This window comes from Pantherophis guttatus, chromosome 5, assembly GCF_059756535.1.
Source record: "Pantherophis guttatus breed Tessera chromosome 5, ASM5975653v1, whole genome shotgun sequence".
Taxonomy (NCBI): domain Eukaryota; kingdom Metazoa; phylum Chordata; class Lepidosauria; order Squamata; family Colubridae; genus Pantherophis; species Pantherophis guttatus.
In genome coordinates this window covers 85,389,350-85,416,715 of record NC_142067.1, presented here as the reverse complement: position 1 = coordinate 85,416,715, position 27,366 = coordinate 85,389,350, and the positions used below count along the sequence as shown (strand labels likewise).

At 35.8% G+C, this 27,366-nt stretch overlaps 1 protein-coding gene and 1 long non-coding RNA gene across 3 annotated transcripts in view; one reads left to right on the top strand and one right to left on the bottom strand.

The window, feature by feature from the left end:
• Window positions 1-25,808, top strand: part of PRPS2 (phosphoribosyl pyrophosphate synthetase 2) — a 28,963-nt gene extending 3,155 nt beyond the window's left edge. Inside the window, exons 2-8 of one of the 2 annotated variants that reach the window (XM_034435371.3) lie at window positions 5,705-5,888; window positions 8,327-8,341; window positions 10,719-10,817; window positions 13,289-13,413; window positions 15,977-16,150; window positions 18,778-18,937; window positions 23,708-25,808. In XM_034435371.3, coding sequence (XP_034291262.1) covers window positions 5,705-5,888; window positions 8,327-8,341; window positions 10,719-10,817; window positions 13,289-13,413; window positions 15,977-16,150; window positions 18,778-18,937; window positions 23,708-23,800 — 850 coding nt within the window. In that variant the 3' untranslated portion in view covers window positions 23,801-25,808. The remainder of the gene's footprint in view (window positions 1-5,704; window positions 5,889-8,326; window positions 8,342-10,718; window positions 10,818-13,288; window positions 13,414-15,976; window positions 16,151-18,777; window positions 18,938-23,707) is intronic. The other variant, XM_034435381.3, reaches the window with a different exon arrangement.
• LOC117676140 (uncharacterized) lies at window positions 8,081-11,600 on the bottom strand. The gene is made up of 2 exons (XR_009621172.2): window positions 11,468-11,600; window positions 8,081-11,014 (listed from the first exon to the last, which is right to left on the bottom strand). It is a non-coding gene; the product is annotated as an uncharacterized LOC117676140 (long non-coding RNA).
• Window positions 25,809-27,366: the final 1,558 nt, after the last annotated feature.

The window sequence follows — 27,366 nt, the reverse complement described above, 5'->3', positions numbered from 1 at the left end:
AATGGAAGTTGCTATCTGAAGCTGATTTCCTATATTCAACCTCACTTCACCATCCTTGAGTTAATCTCCGTTATTAAGTAATAGGAAATGAAGTGATACTGATACTTTTCTGATGTTTTTGTCTTTTTGTTACTATCTGTCATTAGATTTTTATCCCACATTTATTTCTGTTCATAAGTAACGCAAGGTGGTGAAAGTACATAATACACTTTCCTCCTCCTCTCTTACTTCACAACAACCCTGGGAGGTGGACTGGGCTGAGAGAGGGTAACTGGCCCAAAGTTACCATATGTCACTGTGAGTGGGAAATTGATGTCAGTCTTTATAGAAAACATTTGTAACTTGATGTTTTGTTTTGCTGATGGGCAAATATTATTAGGCCATCTCAAGTTGTATTTCTAACCTAGACTTCTCTAAACTGGTTCCCTCTAAACATGTTAAAACTGTAGCTTCCATAATTCTCATATAACATGGCTGATAGTTGGCCAGATTGAGTGAAGTCAATTCTACGATCTGTAGAACCTCCATGTTTGGAAGGCATCCAGTCTAGGAAAGATCTTGCTGACTTGCATTTGTTCTGTTCTTAGCAGAACATTATTACATGAGTGGCTGTTTTGCACTGTGCATTATTAGAAGTGAACAATTAACCAATTGGCTTAGTATTAAAATACTACTAATCCTCTTCCTGAAATTCAGGCTATTTCCACACAACTCCAAGGAAAATGTCTGTGTACATTGATAAGGCTTGCCCTGACGGTCAACAAACTTTTGTTCTTTTGGACCAGTTGAGGGAATGAATTCCAGAATCAACATTTGGTCAGCATGTTCAATCTCTTTTACCAGTCTCCTCCAAAATTACTGTTTCTTGCTACTTGTTAAGTGTGTCTCTTTTAACGGGTTTGAAAACTGGTAATATTACCTGACTAGAAATTGTCATATGGCTAAATTAAAGTGCAATGGCTAACTTCTAGTCAGGCAAGATTTCATTCCTGCGTGCTAAGATGAAAGCCATCTAGATGATATGGAGATCAGCTTCCATCAGACCTAGCCATCATGGTTAATGTTCAGAAAGCATTCATGAATAAGTGAAGAACCTTCTTTGGTTCTCCATTTCTGCTGTGCACAAGCATTATAAATCCTCTTGAAGTTAACGAAATTTTTCAAAGTGGTTTTGTATAGAACTACAATATTAATCTTTTATGCTGCTCAGCCTTAACTAGCTTTATGTTTTGAGATTGTAAAATATTTTCATTTTTAATTGTATTTTGCATTTGATAATATAGCTATATTCTCCCTTTCCAAAAGATTTATCTGCATGCAATCAGACACTAGATGGAGATCCTTTGCCATTTGAACTCATTCAGTCATTGTAAAGCAGACAGAAATTTCTGCTTTCTTTCTTACTTCTTTCCCTAAAAAAAGGAAACCTCAACAACGTAGTCAGCTCCTTTCACCCCCATATATGCCACAGGCAGGGAAAAATGAAACAGCCTCATAAATGGGTGGGAAAGGATTGTTAATATTATACATCCCTTGTGAGCTGTTCATATAACATAGTTCACTGGAGAAGCGTGAGATAGTATATCTCTACTACAGTGCTTAAATTGATTGGCTGGGAGAACTAATCTTGGGGGGGGGGTTGTTTGTTTTTTTGTTTGTTTAAATGTAACACACAACTCCATGATCCATTTACACATAGGCGATGTATTTTAATTTGTATCCTCGATTGTATTTATTCCTCTGGAAATTTCACTGAAAGATGGGATATAAACATCAACAATTAATAATTCGTCCTTTTCTTTTGTGATATCTGAATTAAGAGTTCATGTGGCAGTATTGCCAAACAGGTAACTTTATAAATGTTCTTAAAATACTAGCTTACAATGTTTAATTTACAATGCTTTCCAAAACAACTGTCTGTAATTTAACATTGCTCCTGAACATAATACAGATTCAGGTAATAATATAACTAAAATTAAAAAAAAATTATATTATAGGTTATCTGAACTCATTTCAAGATAATTGAAGGCCTAGATTTGAGTTAGACTATTCTGTCACACTTTCTTGCTCCTGAGAAAAGACATGGAAGCTTTAAAAAGTTGAAGATAAGCACTATGTTTGAGACCTCCACATGCACCAAAGCATATATATTATAAGCCACCCAGAGTTGTCTCCAGTAGCAAGATGGGCAGCATATAAATATAATAACTAAATAATAAATAAATCACTTTTTAACTTTGAATTTGAAAGGTGCACATTAGATATAAAATCTACCCACCCCAATTCAAAGAAGGGTTGATTCCATTCTGCCCTATCTTTCCATCCCTCTCTACCAATAGTTTAATCAGTATGTGTGTCATTTTGGGAACAGCTTGTAGATGTTATCCCATCAGAGCTAAGCAATTGTTTATCAACTGCTGTCTATTGAATGGTAGAGTTGTGAGGGCAGTCTGCATGTGTCACATCTTTGTACGCTGTCCAGAGTCGCTGCTATGAGGCGGGTGGCCATGTAAAATACATAAATAAGTAAAAGTACTGTTTCACACTTGTTGAAAATGCTGCTCTTTACTTGCTGATCTATTCTTGTAATGTAGACACAATGTTTGTCTAATTTAGAGAGAAGCATAACTGCAAAAACTGGTCTTGTTTTCTTAAATTAGCTCTTCTGGATGGGTGGGAAAGGAAATTTAGGCATAAACTAAAGTCAGTTTCATAGGTAAATTTTTTATTAGGTGTTCAGCTTTCTGCACAAAATGGTTGCACTAACCTGAATTCAGTGAAATGGAATGGGATATAAACTATACTCGTAATGGGTGCATTGTGTTGCTTTGACAGTAGAGTGATATACAGCTAGTCCTTATTTAACAGCTGATAATTATAAATGGTTACACTGTGCACCCTGGCTACATATCTGCATGCCTTGCAGGTCGGCTCTACAATCGGCTGTGGTGTTCTGCGATTACGTGACTGTAATTTGTGATGTATTTTTGTTGGTTTCTGGCATTTTTTGCTGATTTCCAGCATAAAATGGCCATTCAAGTGAATTGGTTCGCTTAACAACCACAATGAAAAAGGCTGGAATATTACTTCTGGTCATATGAGTACCTCAACTTATGACCACAAAGACTTACAGGCATAATTCTGGGCTCAGTTATGGTTATAGGTTGAGGACTACCTTTAGTTAAAATAGGGAACCAAATAGGCTTGTCCCACCAAAGGAAAGTTAGCAAGGTGATTATATTCTGAATTGTGAGGGCCAGCCATGGATTTCTCACAACATGGTTACCGTTGTGGGATTGACTATAAATGGTTTCCATTGTTGACATGGCCAGTCACAAAATGACCACTGGCCAGAAGGCAAACTGGTTAGATTGCCTCTACGCTCCCCAAGTGCCCAGAATGTTCTGTATTGTTCTTATCTTTTATTTCTTGACTGTAGGGAAGCAAAGAACATTCACTATTTCTGTTTTATAAAAGTATTTACAGACTGCTTTATAATAAAAAATTGGGCAATTGAAAACTTTGACTTCAACACCACTGCTTAGTTAGTATTTTATCATTAATATTATTTTATGTTTATTTTTAAAAAATATTAAAACTTTAATAAAAATGTGGAACATCTTTTAATATGTTATAGTTGTGTGATATGATGTATTGTTCATTGTATCAGATTTAGTCTGTTTTAATTTTACACTGTTTTTAAAATTGTATTGACCATGTCTACCATGGCAAAGTAGAAAGGCAATATGATTAACTTATTGTTCCCAAAGAAGTAGTAATTTTCAATTACAGAATCAGATCATGTGTTTACACATAGTTTTCATTTCATTTCCTAATTACTGATTTGGCATGCGTTAATAGAGAATTTGAACAGAAAGATCTGAATTACCAAATTTAATAAGTTGCATAAAACAAACATAGATGATGTGTTGAAAAAAAAACCTTACTTAATGCCCTTTCATCTATATCGTCATTTCTGAAGATTGCTTAAATTGGATGGGGGGTGAAGAGGAGAGGAGGCTGATTAGTTAATTAGTAATTTTGTCCTTGATACATGCGGAATAAAGTGATTTCTGTAACAGTCTGATGCAAAAGTTAGGCTCTTATAACTTCAGTTAGACAACGTGACCTGTGGAAACAGGAATGATCTTCCCCATTGATGTTTCGTTGTTGTTTTTTCTTTAGGAAGGTGGCCATGATTGTTGAAAATGACAATCACCTGGCTGTGGCTGAAGCAGCCACAACTTTGCTAGAGTTCAATCCCATGGGGTAATGTCCTGGATTTTGGACACATTCTGTAATTTACATTCTGTAAATTAGACCATTTAATGTATGTTGATTCAAAAAATGCTGCCCTATGATGCACTATTTCACCCAACTGAAGGTTACAAACAATCAAATAGACACAAAGAGTTTCAGTAGTATATAGATAAAAAAAAGAAGGAATGTCTTTAAAACTTCCATATTCACTTAATTCTGGATGTCTCATGTATTGTATGTTGGGCCAATTTATTGCATTTTAGGGCTACTTTGTACATTATAAAATAGTATAGCAATTGGAAAGTTGAATTGGGGTAGGAAGCTCAAGTTAGTATACAATTACATTCCTCCATCTTGAAGTGATTTAGTCTGTAAAACAAGTATAGGTTCCTTTCTGAGTTGCATTTTTCCCCCCTAAGCAGACAGCCAAATACCAAGGAAAGTATTGTCCCATGTGCATTTCAGATGTAATGCTGAGTTTTCAGATGGCTAAATGCAAGTGTGTACTTGGCTGCAGGCATAAAAATGTATTTCCATTCTTACTGATGGGATGGATTGAAATGACTCCATTGCTCTTGTTTCTTTCCTAGGTTCAGTTCTGTTGTTTTTTGTGCAGTGAAGCTTCATACATGATTTGAACTGTTGCTTCCATTATTTGTTATGGATATTATTTTTAAAAATGAATTCTACAACAAAAATAATGATACCTCAAAAATCTTTTCTCCCTCATTTTTTTAAGAGGTGCAGAAGTTCAGCCTGAATGCTATTGATTGCCCAATCTACAGAACAGGATGACTTAAACTGCTCTCAGGGTGTTGGCTTGAGAGAAGACTCGTGTTAGGGTACAAATGAGATATCTAGCTTTCCTGCAGCTGTTTTTAAAAAGTGCATTTTAAAATTGTCTCCTTAAGGAACAGTAGAACAAACCTTTCATTATTTTTGGAATATTGTTACTGATTCCCACCCTTCCAAAAATGTCCCCAGAGGTCTATGGTTCTCACCCTGATGTTATTCAGAAAGTTGTTGAAAAATCTGACTACTTTCCTAGACCTTGGGGTATAAGGTAGATGCTGAGACCTTTTGTGTTACTGACTTTTTCCCCCTGGATGACCTTTTATTGTTTCCTGGCTTGAAAGTTGTAAGCCAGATATGGTCTTATAGACTTGGGTAGCCTCTAAACTGCATAAAGAATAAATGAATCCCATGATGAAGCTAAGCATGTGAATATATGAATGAAAATAAATAAGTCCATAAATGAATGGGGGCCTTCATCTGAAAAGGAATGCAAACAGGCTCAGCACGTAACCACTCCCTGCTTACTTTTATCTATTTCTGAAGAGGACTAATTTGGAAAGAAGTCAATTATGAATGCAAAATGTTAATGGTCTGTAAGATTAGAGTGCTCAGTTGTCATTGCTTCACAGCACATATTTTAATCTTTCAGTGTGGAGATTGGTGAAAGTGTTAGAGGAGAAGATGTGTACATCGTCCAAAGTGGTTGTGGAGAAATAAATGACAACTTGATGGAGCTTCTCATCATGATCAATGCTTGCAAGATTGCATCATCTTCCCGTGTGACAGCAGTAATTCCATGTTTTCCTTATGCCAGGCAAGATAAGAAAGATAAGGTAAGTGAGGGGTAGGGATTCTTCATTAGCCAATTTATTAAGATTCTGAAGCTAGTGCCCTGAAACAAAGAGAATTTATTTACAGGCAAACTATTTGTTTCGTAACTGATTAGTTTGGTACAATATTTTGTGAAGTGCACAGCTTCACATTCCTCAGCTCTTGCTCCCTCAAGAGTTTTGGAAGGTAGGAAAGAGAGCCAACAATATTGTTATTGCACAAAATGAGAACTATGATGATATATTAAAAAGCCAAAGTTTTTTAGGATTACAAGTCTGCCTTTTTCTGTTATATTATTTAAAATGGAAAAAAAGAGCATTTTTATAAGACAATTATTTTACTTATATCAGATTGGCTAAGTATAAGTATAATTTTTCTTTTTCCATGGCAGGGAAGGAGATTAAAGTGGTATACAGAGCTACAGAAGAATTACTGTATTATTTTAAGGTTCTCGGAACCAGAAACAATAGCGAAAAAAAAAATTCTGTTCTAAAACCTTCTGTTCTAAAATTCTAATCTAAAACAATTATTAATAATTCTTAAACTTGGTTAGGACACTAAATTTATTGAGCATCTGAGCTACTGCAAAATGTTTATTGTACTTTTTATTGTAATTTTTTTCCATTTAAAAGTAATTTTAAACTTTACTGAAGTATTGAGAGAAATTGGCAATGCATTTCATGTATTCTTCAGACTATGTGGCTACAAATGTTTAGTCTGTAATATACAGTGCTAAAGAATTCTTAAAGCCAGTTTGGATTATTGCTATATTGTGACCTCATTTTTTTCAGCATCTTCTAATCTGGTAAGAAAGTTGTATAATGTTAACCACGTTTGTTTACCATTTAAATTATGTGACCAATGGTAGTCAAGTTGTATATCTTAAACTTGCCTTTAAAATTAGCTTAACATGTGCAACCTATGCATGCTTTTCTATTGCCAGGAAATATAGTATCACTACAGGGAAATACAAAGGTTCTGGCCCAAATTAAGATTCAGAGCCATGAAAGTAGAATGCCCAATCATAATTTCTTTAGATGTAAATAAATTAGAACTTCACTTAAAGTCTGATGACAAGCAAAGTACAAGAGAAAAGGAAAGAAAGTTAGGAAACAATGCCCTGATTTTGGAACATGTTTCTTCCTTCACTCCACTTTAAATAAGAAAAGACTGTTCTCCAAAGCCACCACCATGAAAAGGAGGAAGAGAAATTCAAGTCTTTATTTTTAAAACGTATTTTACTAAAATATTTTTACAGATGTATGCTATATGTGTGTCCACGTGAATGGAACAAAATATTACATTCCTCTGTACAAAATAAATTATGTTGTGTCTAGTGTTGCTTTCAAAGAAGAAAAATATGCTATTTTATACAAATCTTTCCATGCTATGTTTAATTATTTCCTTTAATTCTGTTAATTCTGCTGCTGCTGCTGCTGGCCATACCTTAATAATCTGCTTCTGATTATATATTTTCTTGGGTTTCAGTGTTTGGCTACCACAATTTTTGCAACTGTGAGCACAACAGTTGAAAACCTATGGTTAGATAATCAAGTGAGATACTCTTGAAAGTCAGTGAAACAGTCATTTTCATTTTTTACCCAAATGCTTTGTATAGTAAAGAAAATCTACCATTTATGTGAACAATAATCTCCAGTAGTTACCACATTAGAAGTTGTACTTAATAGTCACCATGGTGTATGCTGTCTCATGGCAGTTTTCTTCCCCTTCAGTTTTGCTTATATACTTCATAGTTATCTTTAGTTATTTTATTTATTAAATTTGTATATCTCCCAACAACCCTGAACAATTCACAAATAAACACATATTCTAAAACAATACAATTAGAAACAAGCATAAAAAAATAAAAGATAGCAAAGTTAATAATAACCCACAGAAATGGGAAAAAAGGAAATCCCATTCACTCTTAAGGGGCTTCATTCACCCTTGCTAAAGGCTTGGGAGAAGAGTTTCAATGCCCTTATTCCATTCAAATGCTAATATTAAACAATTGTGACTTTTTCCTAAATGGATTTTTAAATTGTTTCTACTTCAAAGATACCCTGTATTTGTTACAATATATATTTGTATTCTCTTTGAATACTATATATAAGTTCTGCATGTGGACACATGATCTTAAAAGTCTCACTTCTGACTTACATTGTTTCATAAATGAAAATATTGAAACTAGAAATTTCAAAAGTGATTTACTTGTTTAATTCTTCAAATCATATGCAACATCCATCTTCAAATGCATGAATAGATCTGTTTCTTAATGAACCCTATAATATTTTGTTTATAATACTACATCTTTGTAAATGAGAAAAGTCAGTTGGGATTTTGATAAATTTGACTGAAATGGTTTTTAAATTTATCCTGTTCTTGCATATGAGGATTTGCACATTTCATTAATTTGCTTTTATTGTGTTTTCCTATATAGGACCAAGGTAGATGGGTAAGTGGTACCTTGCAGCTATCTTAACTCTAAAATATACCATGGATTATTACAATCTCAGCATACCCATTTTTATCTCAACTGCTGGAGTCTCATTGCATAATATTTAATTACCATTGGAGCAAGCTTTATCCTTAGGCACTGTAAAAGCAAGAGCCTGGGACTTTTGCCATTACAAATAAGTTAGCAATTTTTTGTTAGTGTGACAAAGTTCATACTGAAATCAATACAAAGTTTTTCCAAAGTAAATATGTTAGCTGAAACAATATCTTAAATACTTGCCAGACCAAGAAAGCTTTAAATCTGCCTATTTGCTCAAACTTGTGTGTGTTGTACATGAGCTGTATAAGCAAAGTGTGCTTCTATATTATTGCAGAAGTAGCAAAAGTTGATATTTTTCCACATTATGAGTATTACAAGAGAGAAAATTTTATCAGTTGGTGGCATAAGCATGAGAAGTAAGATCATGTCATTTAACTTCATAGCATTCTAGAAAAGTGTAAGTCAAAAAGTGTGGTAGACAAATTCACCTGCCTGAGCCCAACTGTTGAATAAGGTTCAGCAGCTTTTCTGAATCAGTGTCATCATAAAAAGTTGTATGTCTGTAACATATCAGATTTTTGATAATGGCTTCATTGCTTGTTCTTCAGATATTTGTTACTAGGAATACCTAGGAAAAATAAATGTTTCACATAGGGAAAAATACATGTTTGTGTATTATCAAAACTAGATCTGAATTCTTGAAATTTCAAAGTACCGTATGATGAAAGTGAAGGAAACTTCTTTCAGGGAGTTTGTTCCAAAATGTAAACAAGTGGATGAAGAATTTGAAGTTGGCTTTTTGGTTTAGAATGACTCTGTTTGAGATATCAACAGTCCTGTTATTTGTTTGAAGTAGGACCATCAGGACTGTAGATTAGAAGGTTGAAAGAAGTCAATGGCAAATCAGTGTTACTGCTGCAAAAATTTACATAGATGTGCCCACTTCATCACCAAAAGTGGTGTGGCTACTGTTATCTTTAATTTTTTGTAAAACAAAAAGAATCCCCTTTTTTGCTGCCTTTGGACATCTTTGAAATAATGCATTTTAGTGATGCTTGCTCTCTGAAGCAAATTGTAATTTTAAAAGATTTGGAATAGTTTTAGGGCTGTTTAGAGATAATAGTCCTGAGGATTCCTGTAAAAAGTTAATTCCCTGTCCTATATTTGTATTAACTCTACCTAACTGTCTTTAACTTTTCTCCCTTTCTTTGGACTTTGTGGTAGTAATATTCTAGATAAACTAGAATAACTGGTTGAAACCCTATTCTCAGAGTTGTTCTTTCCAAAAAACACAATTTGCCTTAATAAACCTGGCTGATGTTTGTTTTTAATTGTATTTATTTATTGGTTTGTTTAATTTTTATATTGCCCATCTCCTTTACAAGGTGACTCTGGGCTGCTTACAGGTTATATCTTTTCTGAGGTTCAACCTCAAATATTACTTTGAAATAATTACTGGTCTTTTAGTTGTCTACTATTGCTCCCCTAACCATAAGCTTTAAATTGAATTTTACCATATAACTTTTGATGTAAATGACATAGCTGTTATCTCATCTCTTTTTTAAAAAAAACATCTGTTTTGCATTTTGTTTGAATGATTATTTTTGCTTTTGCTTGCTGAAATGAAATTTATGAAAGTTTTCTGCCTCATGGCTTTTTAGTATTTAAATCACTGCTTGAAATCTTGCAGTTTTGTTATGTGCAATATTCCTTTTTGGTGAGCTGTCATTTTTCCTTTAATTGTGAGATATTTGCATGGATTGTTCACAAATCAAAGGAACTGAACAACTGTAATGCCTGGTTGAATTGTGTAGTACATATAATTCTGAATTAAGAAGAAGCACTTTGCCTAGGCCTTCTAATTAATGTAGCGTATGTCCACCACTCCATAAACCAAACATTTTTAAGGGACTGCAGAGTAGCTATAGAGAATGACAATCCCAGGAAAATATATGGCTGCTTTAACAAGGTGTGCAGACCGATATCTTCAGAATGCTTCTTCATTCTTTGAAGCACTTTTTTCTTTGCCTTGAAGCACTGCACAGTTCCACTGTCACTTGCTGTGTCATTAAAACAAAAACAAAAAAATGCAGAACAAAGATGGGAGGGACAAAGCTTGTTATAGCTTGGTAAGGCCAATACTATGAAAAAATAATATTCCAGAAAAACATGCCTGTTGAGTTTTAACTTGAATAAGAACATTACTGTTTGGAAAGAACAGTACAATTTTTGATGGAATTTCTACTTGTTTTGTATAAAAATAATTTGTAGCAATAAATGTAGACTTTTAAGAATTACTTTCAAAGTTCATAAAATCCAAATTTTGTTTCTTCAGAGCAGGGCTCCCATTTCTGCAAAACTTGTTGCCAACATGTTATCAGTTGCTGGAGCAGACCACATTATCACCATGGATTTGCATGCTTCCCAGATCCAGGTAATTATGAGTCAGAGACAAACACTTATACAGATGTACCTCCTGGTGACTTCTATACCTGGCTCCCACAGTCCTTTACACCACAATTCTGCAAATGCTGCCCTTTGATAAGGATAACCTCCCAAGAATTTAGGGAATGTGTAAAATAAATTGCCAGTGTGGGGACCATTCAGTGGACAAGCTGGATGATCCATAAACTGCAGGATAAAAGAAAAGGAATATTATGTTAAAAATTTTAAAAATGAACCAAATCGCAAAATAGCCCTGCAGAATAAACAGTTACAAAACAGAACCACTTATACAGTCTTTTAGCTCAGGCTGAAATAGATTGTAAGTCAGTAAATTGGTATTTTCTTTTAGACCTTTGCATTCTATATCTCTGTGGAGGATTTGTCTGCTTGCTTCATTTCCTTAAATGATTGGGCACAACTAGTTAGAGGTTACATTTAGGTCATAAATATATTATAGCAGTGATTTAGCCCACCTTTCCACATATGTCTAGAAGCTTTTTTGATAATAAACTATATTAGAATTTTGAAACAACAAAAACTAATAAAAACTAATATTTAGAATAAAAAAAGAGAAAAAACAAAAATGCAGAAATCAAAAGAAAAAGATTATAAAGAAGTTACAGATAGTCCCCAACTTACAATATTTAGTTTACTGACCATTCAAAGTTACAACGGCACTGAAAAATGTGACTTAAGTCCATTTTTCACAGTTATGACCTTTGCAGCATCCCATGATCATGTGATCAAAATTTAGATGCTTGGTAGCTGGTTCATAGTCATGACCATTGTTGCATCATCAGGGCCATCATCAGTGAGCTGTTGGACAGTATTAATTGGTCTGTTGTGTGGATGGTTGGGTGGTGGTTTAGGGGTGGGGAATTGTGGTGGGTGGGAGTGTATTTGGGGATTGTTATGTGTGTTGGACCTGGTCTTAGGGTGTTAAGTGAATTTTGTTGTTATGGGTATACTGTGTATACATGTACAATGACAATAAAATTATTATTATTATTATTATTATTATTATTATTATTATTATTATTATTATTATTATTATTACCACCATTGTTGCATCTCAAGGCCATGTGATCACCTTTCACGGCCTTCTGACAAGCAAAGTTAATTGGGAAGCCAGTTTCACTACAGTGATTCATTTAACAACTGTGGCAAGAAAGGTCGTAAAATGAGGCAAAAGTCACTTAACAAATTTCTTAATAACAGAAATTTTGGGCTCTCTTGTGGCCATTAATCGTGGACTACTTGTACTTCCAATTTTCTTTTATAGCAGTTATAAATTTAAATTAACCTTCTTACCCTATGGTTATACCACTGTTTACATTTTTGTATAATGTTATTTTTGTTCTAATCAAAACCATATCACTTTATAAGAGTTTTTCAATATCAAATGTAGACAATATTGTATCTCTAAAGAAGTCACTTTGGCCATCTGAGCAAGTTCCATCATTGTTACCATTCTTTCCTTCATTGTGGGTCAAGTCAAATCTTCCCACCTTTATGCATATAATAGTCTCACTATAGTTGTCATATTTAAAAACAAAGTTTCATGCCAAGTGATTGAATTGTATATAAAGTCTTTAAAATCTTCTCTATTATTATCTGTAATTGAGTCTAGAATTTTCTGGCTTCTTTTATATGTCTAGTATGTGTGATGAAGTTTCCCTTGGTAACATTCTCAGCATACATTTGAAGAACCTTTATACATTCTAGACTGCTTTTCTGGTGATATGTACCAATGATATATTCTTTTATAAACATTCTCTTTTAAGACTATAAGATAGTGCACAAAGATGGAAAGGCACACTAATTCTCACCATGGAAGAGTGGATGGTAACGGTGATGGAAATAGTAAAGATAGAGAAATTGACTGTTTAAATTACAGAGAAGAATTTAACTAGTTTTGTTTTATTTGGAAACTGCTTCTGGACTTTTTGCTCAAAATGGAAAAAATGAAATGATTAAATGATATAATGAAATGATCATCATAATCAAAACTTGATTTTAAATTTTAATTATTATAATTATTTTGTTATAGAAATAGGTTGAAACATGAAATGCACAGTAAAACAAGTTTGAGGTTCTGTTTTAGTGCACTGAAAAAAGGAAGTCATCACTTTTTTCTTTCTCTTTTTCTTTCTTTTAGTTCTTTTTACTTTTGCTTTTCCTATATTTTTATTTTAGAATAAAATGTAATTAAAAATGTATGCCAAAATAAGACTAGAATATAGAATAAAGTCTAAACAGTTTTTTGAAAGCCTAAATAAAAGCAAGTTTACAATTTGCCCTGCATGTTGCCTAGAAAACACTACAGAAAATCTATATATATCATCAGAAAACACTATATATCATCACCTCTGTCTTCTGCTGTGATCTTTTAATCAGACCAGATAAAGGCAGCTGTTCACAGAATTCAATATACAATTGTTTGTTTTCTTGTAATATCAGGGCTTCTTTGATATCCCTGTGGACAACCTGTATGCAGAACCAGCTGTGTTACAATGGATCAAAGAAAATATTGTGGACTGGAGAAACTGTGTCATTGTGTCTCCCGATGCAGGTGGAGCAAAAAGGTCACAGCAGCTATTGTGTGCTTATAAACATTCATTCTAAAAAAGAAAAAAATATGTTGGCATTCAATGTTTGATTAAGTTGTAGCAAACAAACCATATATGATAGGGTTCTGGGTATAAGAGCTGTGCTGGCACAGTGGTTAGAATGCAGTATTGCAGGCTAATTCTGCTGACTGTTAGCAGTTCAGTTCTCACCTGCTCAAGGTTGACTCAGCCTTCCATCCTTCCGAGATCGGTAAAATGAGGACCCAGATCGTTGGGGGCAATTTTCTATAAACAGCTTAGAGATGTAATGCATTGTAAAGTGGTATATAAGTCTAAGTGCTAATGCTAATATAGATTTTAGGGGAAAAAAGTGCTTGGGAGCAATTTAGGTGCTCATCTGACACTTCTGTGCTGCACCTAAAATGGCTATATCATATTTGTGTTTCTGCCTTTGATGATTGCAGCACACTCAGAAAAAATGTGTGTAGTTTAAAGTAGGGGTATCCTAAGTGTGAACCATGGCCCTCTGCTGGGCTGTGGCCTATTTGCAACTGGGCCGCATGAGTGGCCAGCTGGTGATTGTGCGTCCGCACAGGCATAGGCCCATTGTGTGAGTGTCGCAGGGGCTCGTAGCCCCACTCAACACAAGCAATGAGTACTCACACTTGCCCCTCCCACAAAACCATCCTTTCTTTCACCCCTTCCCTCCTGCGGGCCACCACCTGGAAAGGTTAGGGAAAGCTAGTTTAAAGAATTGCATATATATGCCACATTGATACCCTTATGTATTTTAAAGAATCTTTTGGTCCTGGAAGCCAGAGGGTTGCATAGTACACTTGTTTGCTTCATGTGTCAAAAGCAATCTTCAGCACCAGACTTGAAACTTTGGAAAGTTTTAAGCTATAAAGATTATTTGACGTCTTCATTTTCACTTTGTTACTGAAGTCAATAATAATAATGTAATACTCTTTTTCTAATACATAATGCCAAAGGTATTTTCAATGGTGGATTTAACTCTGGAACTTGATACCTTTGACGAATTTGGCACTCCCTCTGTTCATTTTTGTGCCAAAGCTTCTTTCTTACAAAAACATTCCTATTTCTGTCTAGGTAGAACATTCCAAGTTCAAAATTGAATCATTATGACCCTGCCAGCAGTGTTCCAGGTGAAACCAATAGATTTTGGGCTTGAAACACTTCTGGTAAGATCAGAACAGTTATTTCAAAATGGAAATCTTTTGTAATACCACTATACAAGTAGTGTGAAGGTTCCTTTCCTTGGAATTATATGCTTCCTAATGTTGGATTTTTAAATCAAGATTGTTCACTTTATATTAAATTTGCTATAGTGGGTAAAACGAGAGGGTCAGACTGAAGTAGCAAACTTGTATAATATTAGTCATGGACCTAAATCAGATTTGTAGATAGCAACAATGATTCTTTTTTAAAAGTCCAACAATCACTCACCTAAATGAGCAGTTTTTCGAATCAGGTTCATGCATGACAACTTAGGATGGAGATACATATGTGTACACAGGTAGTCCTTGTCTTACAACAGTTCATTTAGTGACTAAAGTTACAACAGCACTGAAAAAAAATGACTTATGACCATTGCAGATCTCATGGTCATGTGATCAAAATTCAGATGCTTGGCAACTGTCACATATTTCTGACAGCTGCAGTGTCCCAGGATCATGTTTGATTCCTTTACAAACTTCTAACAGTTAAAGTCAGTGGAGAATCCAGATACGCTTAACTGTTACTAACTTAACATCTGCAGGATTCATGTAACAACTGACAGAAAAGGTCATAAAATAGAGCAAAATTCACTCAACTCTCGCTTAGTAACAGAAATTTTGAGCTCAATTGCCTTAAGTTGAAGACTACCTATATGTATTTATGCCAAGTTTGTAGATCTTGCTATGACTACTTAAATGAACAGTCATGATTCAAGAACACAGATCACTAAAAAATATGAGTCTGTTGTCTATGTGTAATCATGTGCAAACATACAGATTGCCTGTAGTTCTCTGTATCTCAGAAAATGTCGTCAATACTTTGAAAACTTACTGTACATAGTCTGTTCATCCTAGATTTTATCCATAAGTAGATATACACCACCCATAGATAGACAGACAGACAGAGAGACAGACCGAACACATGGTACATACATACACACATTCTTAGTATCTCTTAGTTCATTTTGTTTGGACCACTAGAGGTCACTCTTAATTTTGTGTATATGAATAATCACATATAGCCAAACACAGAATAGATTTGTTTAAGAAGCACTGTAAGTTGAAGATCTTAACTTTAAAATATCTAGTGATCTGTTTACAGACTTTTAGCAATCATAAATTGATTGATTTGTTGTCAGGATGTAAGTTTTTAAAGCTAGGTAGTTTATTTTGATGTATCAGTGGGGCTGAACAAATAACTGAGATATAAGCACACGTGTTAGGAATTTAATACAGTATATAAAGGATATAAAGAAGTCTAGGATTCCGTTCAAACATTGGTTACATGCAATATTTAAAACTATTTGCTCTCTCATTTTTCCTCTCTTAACACACTATAGGGTCACTTCAATTGCAGACAGGCTTAATGTGGAATTTGCCCTGATTCACAAAGAAAGAAAGAAAGCCAATGAAGTGGACCGAATGGTCTTGGTTGGGGACGTGACTGATCGTGTAGCAATTCTTGTGGATGATATGGCAGACACATGTGGCACAATATGTCATGCAGCTGACAAGTAAGTAAATCCTGAGGAATATAGTCTGATTTTTGGATTAAGATATTAGGCAAAAGGAAGCAAAGGTACTAAAGGAGTTTCTTGTAAAGGAACAATGAGTTTTAATTTAAGAAATGTGGATTGTGTATGCACAGAATTTTAGATTTCCATTTTTATTTTATTTTTCTTATGTTCATCAAAAGTTAAGGAAATTCATAGAACAAAATAATTATCTCATCTTTTAAAATTGAAGTTTCCCAGATGAAAATAAACTTTGACTTAATCAAGTGATATAATATAGTTTACTTTATTGTCATTGCACATGGTACAACGAAATTAAATGCCGTCTTCAGTGTACATAAAGTACTATAAAAATAAAAAATAAAAATAAAAAATCATACATCCTTTACATTCTATATAATTGAAATTGAAAGCCCAATATTGCACTTTACCGTAGAATTCAATATGGTTATTGCCCTGGGATAGAAGCTGTTTTTCAGCCTATTTGTCCTTGTTTTTATTGACCTGTACCATCTGTCAGATGGTAATAGTTCAAAAAAAGGGTGCCCAGGATGAGATGGATCTCTAAGAATGTTTTGAACTTTCTTAAGGCAGCAGGAGCTATAAAGCTCTTCCAAGGAGGGGAGAGGGAAACCAATGATCCTCTGAGCAATGACGTTGACCCTCTGGAGTGCTGTCCTATTTGTCACTGTGCAATTGGCAAATCATACACAGATGCAGTGAGTTAAAATACTCTCTATGGTGCAGCAGTAGAAGGTCACCAGCAGTTTTTCATTCAGTTGTTGTTTCCTGAGAAGTCTCAGGTAGTATAATCTCTGCTGGACCCTTTTGACCAGAGCTGCAATGTGAGTGCCCCAGGTCAGGTCCTCTTTTATGATAAAACCCAGAAACTTAAAACTGGCCACTTGCTCCACTCAGTCTCCATTGATAAGCAAGGGCTGGATGTCTGATCTATTCCTTCTATAGTCCATTATAAGCACCCTGGTCTAATTTGTGTTAAGGACCAAGTTATTGTCTCTACAACACAAAAGCAACCGTTCCACCTCATCTAGATAGGCAGACTCATCCCCCCCGGAGATCAGTCCCACCACTGTTGTATCATCTGCAAATTTAGTAATAGTATTACTAGCATGAATGGAAATGCAGTCATGCACATAAAGAGTATAGAGTAAGGGACTCAACACTCAACCCTGTGGTGTACCAGTATTAAAAATAAGGGATGAAGAGATATGATTACCTAATCTGACCCTCTGAGAGCGGCCAGACAGGAAATCCATAATCCAAAGGCAGATTGAATAAGAAAGCCCAAGATCCATAAGTGCAGACATTAGTCTATGTGGAATTGTGTTAAATGCAGAACTAAAATCTACAAAAAGCATCCTCACATAGCCCCCCCCCCCCCGTTCCAAATGAGTCAGCAGTGTGAAGAGTGATGGCTATAGCATCCTCTGTAGATCTGTTTCTTCTGTATGCAAACTGGTGTTAATCAAATGTATGCGGAAGACCAGAAATGATGTGCCTGTAGACCAATTTCTCAAAGCACTTCATGATGATAGGAGTGAGTGCCACTGGTCTATAATCGTTGAGGTTATTGATAGGGAATTCCTTTGGCAGTGGAACAATGGTGGAAGCCTTCAAACAAGATGGAATAGTGGACTGGGATGAAGACCGATAATAGTCTTTATATAATAGCCTTTCACTGCATAGTCATCACACCTTTGCAGTGCACATATACAGATAGTCCTCAAGTTACAACCACAATTGAGCCCAAAATTTATGTCGCTAAATGAGACATTTGTTAAGTGAGTTTTGCCCCATTTTATGACCTTTCTTGCCACAGTTGTTAAATGACTCATTGCAGTTAATTTAGTTAACATGGTTGTTAAATGAATCTGGTTTCCCCATTGATTTTGCTTGTTAGTCAGAAGGTTGCAAAAGGCAATCACATGGCCCAGGACACCACAACTTTCATAACTACAACAACTTTTCATAAATATGAAACTTTCATAAATATGAACCAATTGCCAAGCATCTGAATTTTGATTATGTGACCAGAGGGATGCTGCAACTGTAATAAGTATGAAAAACGTTCATAAGTCACTTTTTTCAGTGCCGTTGTAACTTTGAATGGTCACTTAATGAACTTCTGTAAAGTCGAGGGCTACCTATAGTCAGGTATGGAAATTATTTTCGGAAAGTATGTTGAGAATATCTAGTGACTCTGAAGATGCTCCAATATAGAGAACACAGTTCAAGAAGGCTCCATATACTAGAACAGAATGTAGAAGAAGAGTATCTTAGCAATTTGGTTTATTAAAGGATAATTTTCATTTTGTTTTATATTACTGTGATAATTTTAATGTTCGCTTAAACATGTATGGCATGCCACAGAAGCATAATGTATCATAATAATGGCATAATATAGTATAACAACAGGAAGCATTCCCAAGCATCTAAAGGAATGTTCCATCTGGTTCTTTTATCTGCCAGGAAAAAATGCAGGCGTGTCTTTTACTATCTTTTTTTTTTTTTTTGTAAATATTAAGGATATTTAGATTTACCTGAATCTAATATATCATTGGCTGATGTTTGTAGAAATACTTTCCCCTATCTTATGTGTTTGACAGGCTGGTTTCTGCAGGCGCAACTAAAGTTTATGCAATTCTCACTCATGGGATCTTTTCTGGCCCTGCTATTTCTCGGATCAATAATGCTGCATTTGAAGCTGTTGTTGTAACTAATACAATCCCACAGGAGGAGAAAATGAAACACTGTCCTAAGATCCAGGTACTTTTCATATTCTTGAATATGAATATGGGCAGGAGAGCATGGATGGATGGACAGACAGACAGATGAGACACAAAGAGAGAGGGAGGGAGGGAAAGAGAGAAAGAAAGAGAGCGTTGTGGTCTGCCGGTAGCCTGCGGAGCTAGCAGCAGAATCGGAAGTGAGGTTGGGGAGGAACATGGGCCAGTCCTGGAGTCTGGGGAAGGCTCGGACGAGGGCTCTGCATCGGAGGCAGAGATGGGGCCAGGGCCATCTGGGAGTTATGTGCAGACTCTGGAGCCTCCAGAGTTGGACATCAGCGAGGCAGAGGAACAAGGGGAGCCTGTTCCCAGTGTGCACATGCACAGAGCTGTCAGAAGGCAAGAACAGTTAAAAGAGATGACTTGGGAGTAGGACGTGGAGATGATTGGCCCCTCCCATAAGACATAAAGGAGAAGCAAAGGCACATGAGCCCTTCGCAGGAAGCAACTGTTGTTCGTGCTGGCCAGTTTCAAGACTGCAGCTCTGTATTGACTCTGTGTTCTGTGTGGCTTTGCAAAGTTAATTGCCAATTAGGTCTTGGCAGCGTGTCAAGGGAGATAAAGGTGGATGTTTATCACCATTATCCCGAAGAATTGTGGCAGATTTCTGTCGGACTCTTTACAATTATTTTGGACTCCTCTGTGAATGAACAGATTGGGAATGAACAGGCTCTGAATGAGCAGAATTCACAGCCATGGAAATAAAAAGAGGGTTTTTGGGACTCATTGTGTGTTTTTATTGTATCAGGAAGCCTAGGTTAGAACAGAGAGGGAGAACAGAGAGAGAGAGAAACAGAGGCAGAGAGAGAGGAAGGGAAAGAGAGAGCAACAGGCAGAGACAGAGATATATAAAGAGAGAGGGAGAGAAAGAGAGAAGAGAGAGAAATAGAGGAGAAGGAGGGAAAGAGAGGGAAAGAAAGGAAGGAAAAAAATGGAGGGAAAGAGAGGGCGGGAAAGAGAAATGATATTATAAAAGTTTTTCTTTTTTATTATTGCTAAAAGTAATATTTCACAAACAGAAAAAAAATGAAGGGGCATAAAAGTGCATTTATCACATTTTTCTTAGATTAGCTGAACTCTTGCCTTGTTTATCATTATTTTAGGTAGTAAAACCTCAGTATCCAGGTTAAATTGCCGTGTTGGCACTTTGAGATAAATAAGTGGGTTTTGGGTTGCCGTTTGGGCACCTGGTCTCTAAAAGGTTCGCCATCACTAACCTAGAACAATAGGAATTACCAGATTGAAGCGCACTTTCATTAACATGGTGGCAGAGACACTTACTAATTTATTTTAAAAATATTTTGAAGTGTATCCAATAAAAGATTGCCAAGCAAAGCAAACTAAATGACTGCACATGTAAGGCACTGGAAATATTTTTCAGAAATGAATTTGTTTTCCTGTTTATATTTCTAAACAGCTCACATCACTGGGATTTAGCCACCCTCTGTTAATAGTGAAAAACTTACGGTATTATAATCATGGGGGAATAGAATTCGAAATATGCAGATCAATCTTCCGCTGTCCTGTTTCTCTTTGGAAACAAGATTATAGGGAGGTTAATAGATGTACTACCAACCTCCATAAATGACAGTTTACCTAAAAAAAAAAATTAAGGACAAAGGTTAGCTCAGGAAATAAGAAAATTTAAGAAAAAATATTTTTTGAATTATTCTACTGCCCTGTGGCTGGATGATTGCTTTTATACATTTTTTCATCTTCGTTAAAGACAGTTTTCACACTAAAAAGTTTGCATTGAAGGGTGTTTTCTGCCTACAGTACATATTTTACAAGTGCTAGTACAGGCACATGCAAGTTAAATGTTTATTTCTTAATTTATTTGTAAACTTGTTTCTGGCTTTGCCATTTGGGTCTCAGAGGACACATTAAGTTACAACCAGTACCTTGAATTGTACCAGGCAGCTCATTAATAATCATTGCATTGGAGCAGTGATGTATAAAGATGTACAGTCAGGTCCAGAAATATTGGGACATCGACACAATTCTAACATCTTTGGCTCTATACACCACCACAATGGAGTTGGAATGAAACAAACACAATGTGCGTTAACTGCAGACTGTCAGCTTTAATTTGAGGGTATGTACATCCAACTCAGGTGAACCGTGTAGAATTTACAGCAGTTTGTACATGTACCTCCCACTTGTTAAGGGACCAAAGTAATGGGACAATTGGCTTCTCAGCTGTTCCATGGCCAGGTGTGTGATATTCCCTCATTACCCCAATTACAATGTGCAGATAAAAGTTCATTTCAAGTGTGCTATTTGCATTTGGAATCTGTTGCTGTCAACTCTAAAGATGAGATCCGAAGAGCTGTCCCTATCAGTGAAGCAACCCATCATTAGGCTGAAGAAACAAAACAAACCCATCAGAGAGATAGCAAGAACATTAGGCGTGGCCAAAACAACTGTTTGAAACATTCTCAAAAAGAAGGAATGCACCGGTGAGCTCAGCAACACCAAAAGACCCGGGAGACCATGGAAAACAAGTGTGGTGGATGACCGAAGAATTCTTTCCCTGGTGAAGAAAACATCCTTTACAACAGTTGGCCAGATCAGGAGGTAGGTGTATGTGTGTCGAAGTCAACAATCAAGAGAAGACTTCACCAGAGTGAATACAGAGGGTTCACCACAAGATGTAAACCATTGGTGAGCCTCAAAAACAGGAAGGCCAGATTAGAGTTTGCCAAACAACATCTAACAAAGCCTTCACAGTTCTGGAACAAGATCCTATGGACAGATGAGACCAAGATCAACTTGTACCAGAGTGATGGGAAGAGAAGAGTATGGAGAAGGAAAGGAATTGCTCATGATCCTAAGCATACCACCTCATCAGTGAAGCATGGTGGTGGTAGTGTCATCGCGTGGGCATGTATGGCTGCCAATGGAACTGGTTCTCTTGTATTTATTGATGATGTGACTTCTGACAAAAGCAGCAGGATGAATTCTGAAGTGTTTCGGGCAATATTATCTGCTCACATTCAGCCAAATGCTGCAGAACTCATTGGACGGCGCTTCACAGTGCAGATGGACAATGACCCAAAGCATACTGCAAAAGCAATCAAAGAGTTTTTGAAGGGACAGAAGTGGGATGTTATGCAATGGCCAAGTCAATCACCTGACCTGAATCCCATTGAGCATGCATTTCACTTGCTGAAGACAAAACTGAAGGGAAAATGCCCCAAGAACAAGCAGGAACTGAAGACAGTTGCAGTAGAGGCCTGGCAGAGCATCACCAGGGATGAAACCCAGCATCTGGTGATGTCTATGCGTTCCAGACTTCAGACTGTGATTGACTGCAAAGGATTTGCAACCAAGTATTAAGAAGGGAAAGTTTGATTTATGATTATTATTCTGTCCCATTACTTTTGGTCCCTTAACAAGTGGGAGACGCATATGCAAACTGCTGTAAGTCCTACACCGTTCACCTGAGTTGGATGTACATACCCTCAAATTAAAGCTGACAGTCTGCAGTTAACGCACATTGTGTTTGTTTCATTCCAACTCCATTGTGGTGGTGTATAGAGCCAAAGATGTTAGAATTGTGTCGTCCCAATATTTCTGGACCTGATGTAAATGCCCATAATTATTCATGTGGTTGAATTTTGGATCAGTTGTAGCTTCTGAATGATCTTCAAGGGTACCCCTATGTAGCGAAAATTGCAGTAATCCAGATGAGAGGTGACCAAATGTGCCTATCCAGGAGGCACTGATCCTGCTCCAGGAAGGGACACAATTGACACACACGATTTTATATGAATGCCCACTTAGAAAATCTTTCATCTCCTTGTTGCACAGGAGTCCTGGGAGCTTCAAATTACAAGCAAATTCTACCCAGAGAAGTGCCATCATTTCAAGAACTAAAGATGATAAATCACTACAACTAATAGGTCCTTCAAGCCACTCAGTCTTGCTAAGACTACCTTCCCATCCAGCCCCTCACAGTCTCCAGAGCATTGCATGTTTAATCAAGGATTAAGGTGTAAAGCTGGTATATTAAACTGATATAATCTGTATGCAGATTACTTTGCCCAGCAGCCTTATGTAAATATTGAATAAAAATGGAGAGAATGCAAAGCCGTGCAGGAGCACACAAAGCAAGGGTTATTATGCTGTATCTGTTCCCAGCTAGCAATTTTAACTGGAAACTGATTCGGAAGAACGAGAACCACTGAAAAACAGTATGTTCTACTCCCAACCCTTGAAAGGGTAGAAAAGAATACTGTAATTAAGAGCCGTGGTGGCGAAGTAGTTAGACTGCAGTACTGCAGGCTAATTCTGCTGACTGCCGACTGCTGTTCAGCAGTTTGATTCTCACCAGCTCAAGGTTGACTCAACCTTCCATCCTTCTGAGGTCGGTAAAATGAGAACTCAGATTGTTGGGGGCAATATGCTAACTCTGTAAACCACTTAGAGAGGGCTGTAAAAGCACTATAAAGCGGTATAAGTGCTATTGATATTACTAATTGATTATATGGGATTCTTGAGTGATCAGGCAGGACTAGGACATGTGTACCACTGCAAGGATGCTGATCAGTGCCGAATGATTTATGCACATATATAAAACTTGCTCAACATTTTGCACAAAAATAGGTTACCTTTTCCACACTTAGGATTCTTTGGCTTTGTTTCTTTGTCACATGTGGCTATTTATTGTTTTTTTTTTTTATGTAGCATTCAGGTAGGAATCAACTCTTATGTGTGGATAATAATAACCTGTTGCCTTTTCTTCTAGGTTATTGATATTTCTATGATTCTGGCTGAGGCAATCAGAAGAACACACAATGGTGAATCTGTATCCTACCTGTTCAGCCATGTCCCCTTATAATTTCAATCTGCATTTAGGAGCCCTACAATGAAGAACACAGTTCAATATTCAGATAATATCTTGGAAAGCTTTAGATTGACTATTCATTTCCTACTTCTAACATGGACAATAAGTAAAATGGGCAACACTGTTTTTATTGGTTGCAAATCTACAAACTTTGTGCTTTAAAAGAGGACACTATAATAGTTGCCATGATTTATATTGATGAGTAAATATCATGTTAAAAATACCATATTTTCCAAAAGCCATAGTTGCATTTACAACATCTGCTTATAGACTTCAGACATTTCAATAAATTGTTAAGGTTGATCTCTTTTGCAGACAGGTAATCTAGGCTACAGATTTTTTATGGGAACATGGTAACCATTTTACCTCTCTTGAAATTAGACTTGGAGTAATTATTAACTCCATGTCCTCTTGTCCAAACAATTTTTTGTTTCAAATCTTTGTTCAAAATAATAGGATCTCAACATACAGCATTGTTTGTCTTGAGTCTTAAGTTACTGAATTGTGTTTAATATGTTTGTAAGGCAATTAAATGAAGTAAGTCAAATTAGATCACGTGCTTGGTTAAGTGACTTCTTTTACAACTGAAAAATATGCAGTTCTTTCAGACTATAAACATATGTATAATTAATGCTTGTTAATTACCACCATCTAGTGATTTGTTCACACAAAGCTGGATTGCTATCAAAATTCATTCCCAACTGCACCACAGCCTTATATACTTTATAAAAGTGGATCACATTAACTAGCTTCTCCTGTGTTTGGGCAAATTGGCAGCCAGCTTATTAAGGAAAGCAAGAGTGAATTCTAAGATGGCTCCAGCTTTGGATGCAACCTGGATTGGTGGCAGTCCATATTCCTGCTCTGCCTTGACAAGCCAGCAACAAAGTTGTATAATTGCTACTATAAACATTGTGTATCAATCCAAATGAAATGCCAAATAAGAAATGAGACTCCATCTTAAAAATAAATTCCAGGAGTTTTGCCAAACACCCAAACTCTTCTTTCCTATTAAAAAAAACATGTTAAGTTTTATTGTTTTATTCCTTATTTCCAATTAAAAGAATTTATTTTGTAAAAATTGTTTTAAGATACTTGTTATAAATTAAATTTTGATTCTTAAAAGTAAGCATATATTTTGTTGACCGTTCCTAAGCCAAACAAAACCATTAATTTATTCATAGGAGTGTCACATGAATTCATATCTCATTGTAAGAGGCATCGTGAATATGAGAATTTCTGACTTAATGGCATATGAGGGCACCCTTATTCAGTGATGAGGATAAGAATTAATGCTGCTTAAGCCACAGTCAGCACTGTTACCCCAAAGCATTTACTAACGCAAGCCTACGTATTACTTCTCAACAGCTTGTATTTTGGCCATTTGCATCCTCAAGGTCTAGTCTATGCTACATCTATGCTATGCTATATTACATAAAAGGGGCAAATCAAACTTTCATGATTCATTTTAATGATGTTTTACAACATTGGGAAATTTGGTTACTTAAAACTATCCATATGTGCTGTCTTCTCTTTTAGTAATGAGTTGGATATGCCAGAAAAGTCTGTATTTTTATAATAAACATTTTAACAATTAACTATTTTTAGAGTGCTCAGTATTTTCCACAACAATTGCTTCAGTTGGTATTCTTATCTGTGTATCAAGTGAAGTTGCATCTCTAGATAATAATATTAAAACAATACCATCTAAAACTTGACAAAGCAGAGAAGAGTTGCAAAGTTTCTTAAATTGAAATCAAAACTAGTGTACAATCAAAGTATTGCATTGTTCAAACTATTATGCATTGTTTTTGTTACCCTAATCTAATATTTGATACAGTATTCCTTCATTGTATCTTTATATTTGTCTTTTACTGTGATTCAAAAAAAGCTGAGCCAAAGTTTGTTAATGTGTTAAGTTATAAATCAGTTCTCCATTTCAAGTCCTATCAGAAAAGCCTGTTCATTGTTTCAGAATTTCTCAATAAATCTTAAAACAGCATTATTCTGATTGATTGGTGGTGATATTTAGTTAATTGAGAAATAACAAGGATATAATTCTGTATTTAAAATGTGGGCTGCGCAATTTCCTAGGGCTTAGATATAGCCTGAACCTGATTCTATGGTCTTGCATAGAGTTAAACTGTTGGACATGTTGAGAATCAAGACTGTCAGCTGCAGGGTGGATTTAAATCATGATTTTAAAAGAGCAACTGTCATCTCGGTCCTGCAGCAGCTCCTCCTCTGACCTACTGTTGACTCATTGACAGTCCCATTCACTTTAATGGGATGGATGATGATGCGGCAGTGACACAAGGTGAGGGACATGGCGGGTAGCAGGTGAGTGGATGCCCGCTAACAGGCGCTGCCATGATGGATCTGAAATGACAGGTGCTGTTTAAATGTAAGGATTCATTCTTGCTGGTAGAATCTTTAATATTATTTTCAAACAAAATGAAGGTTTCCTATTTAGCTTGCAGAGCTTGGATTAATTGAACGAGTTTACCAAAAATGTAAATATTGCAGAATATACAGCCTCATGCTACATAACAGCTCCATTTCATGCTGAATAAACTAAATTATTAATGTATCTTAAATAGAAAACTATCTTTAGATAGATTTTTACTCCAGAAGCATTTTATTAAAATAAATTTGATTTTTTTAAAAATTGATTTTTAATTTTTTTTTAAATCTATTTTTATCCACCCTGGTCAGCTGACTTATTTTTGCCTACCTAGTCCAAGAAAAAGAACAACAATAAAAATGAACCTCTCTTGCTGGATTAATTATCAAAACTCCACAGTGCAGAATACAATTCCTCAGCAACTATCTGCGCTGTTTCCCTGACCAATGAGAAAGGGATTAGTGATACCAGATGTTTCCCAGATAACCTCTCTCTTCCAAATATAGTGATTTTTCATACAGTTTCATTTGTGTATTGCCAGAATCACCAACACAGATTTGTTCGTGACTGTTGGGGTATGTCATAGGTACAGACCATCTGAACCACAAAAACCCTTTGACACAGTTAAAATTAGTCAACACATAGGTCAAGGAGCTTGTTTTAGGTCAGTGCTTTTCAACCCTTTTCACAGATTGTACCACTTGTAGGATATGGCAATATTCGAATACCACCAGTTGCGTAGAAAGGTATCAAAAACTTGATGACCAAAGAAAAAGGAAAAAAGTGATAAAGTACAGGTAGTCCTTGACTTATAACAGTTCGCTTAGTGATTTCAAAGTTACAATGGCACTGAAAATGGTGATTTATAACCATTTTTCACACTTATGACTGTTGCAGCACCCCCCAGGGTCACGTGATTTTCATTCGGATGCTTGGCAACTAATTCATATTTAAGATGGTCACAATGTTTCAGGGTTATGTGATCCATTTTGTAACCTGACAAAAGTCAATGGGGAAACCAGATTCACTTTACAACCGTGTTACTAATTTAAGAACTGCAGTGATTTACTTAATAAATGTGGCAAGAAAAGTTGTAAAATGGGACAAAACTCATTTAACAAATTTCTCAGCAACATACATTTTGGGCTCAATTGTG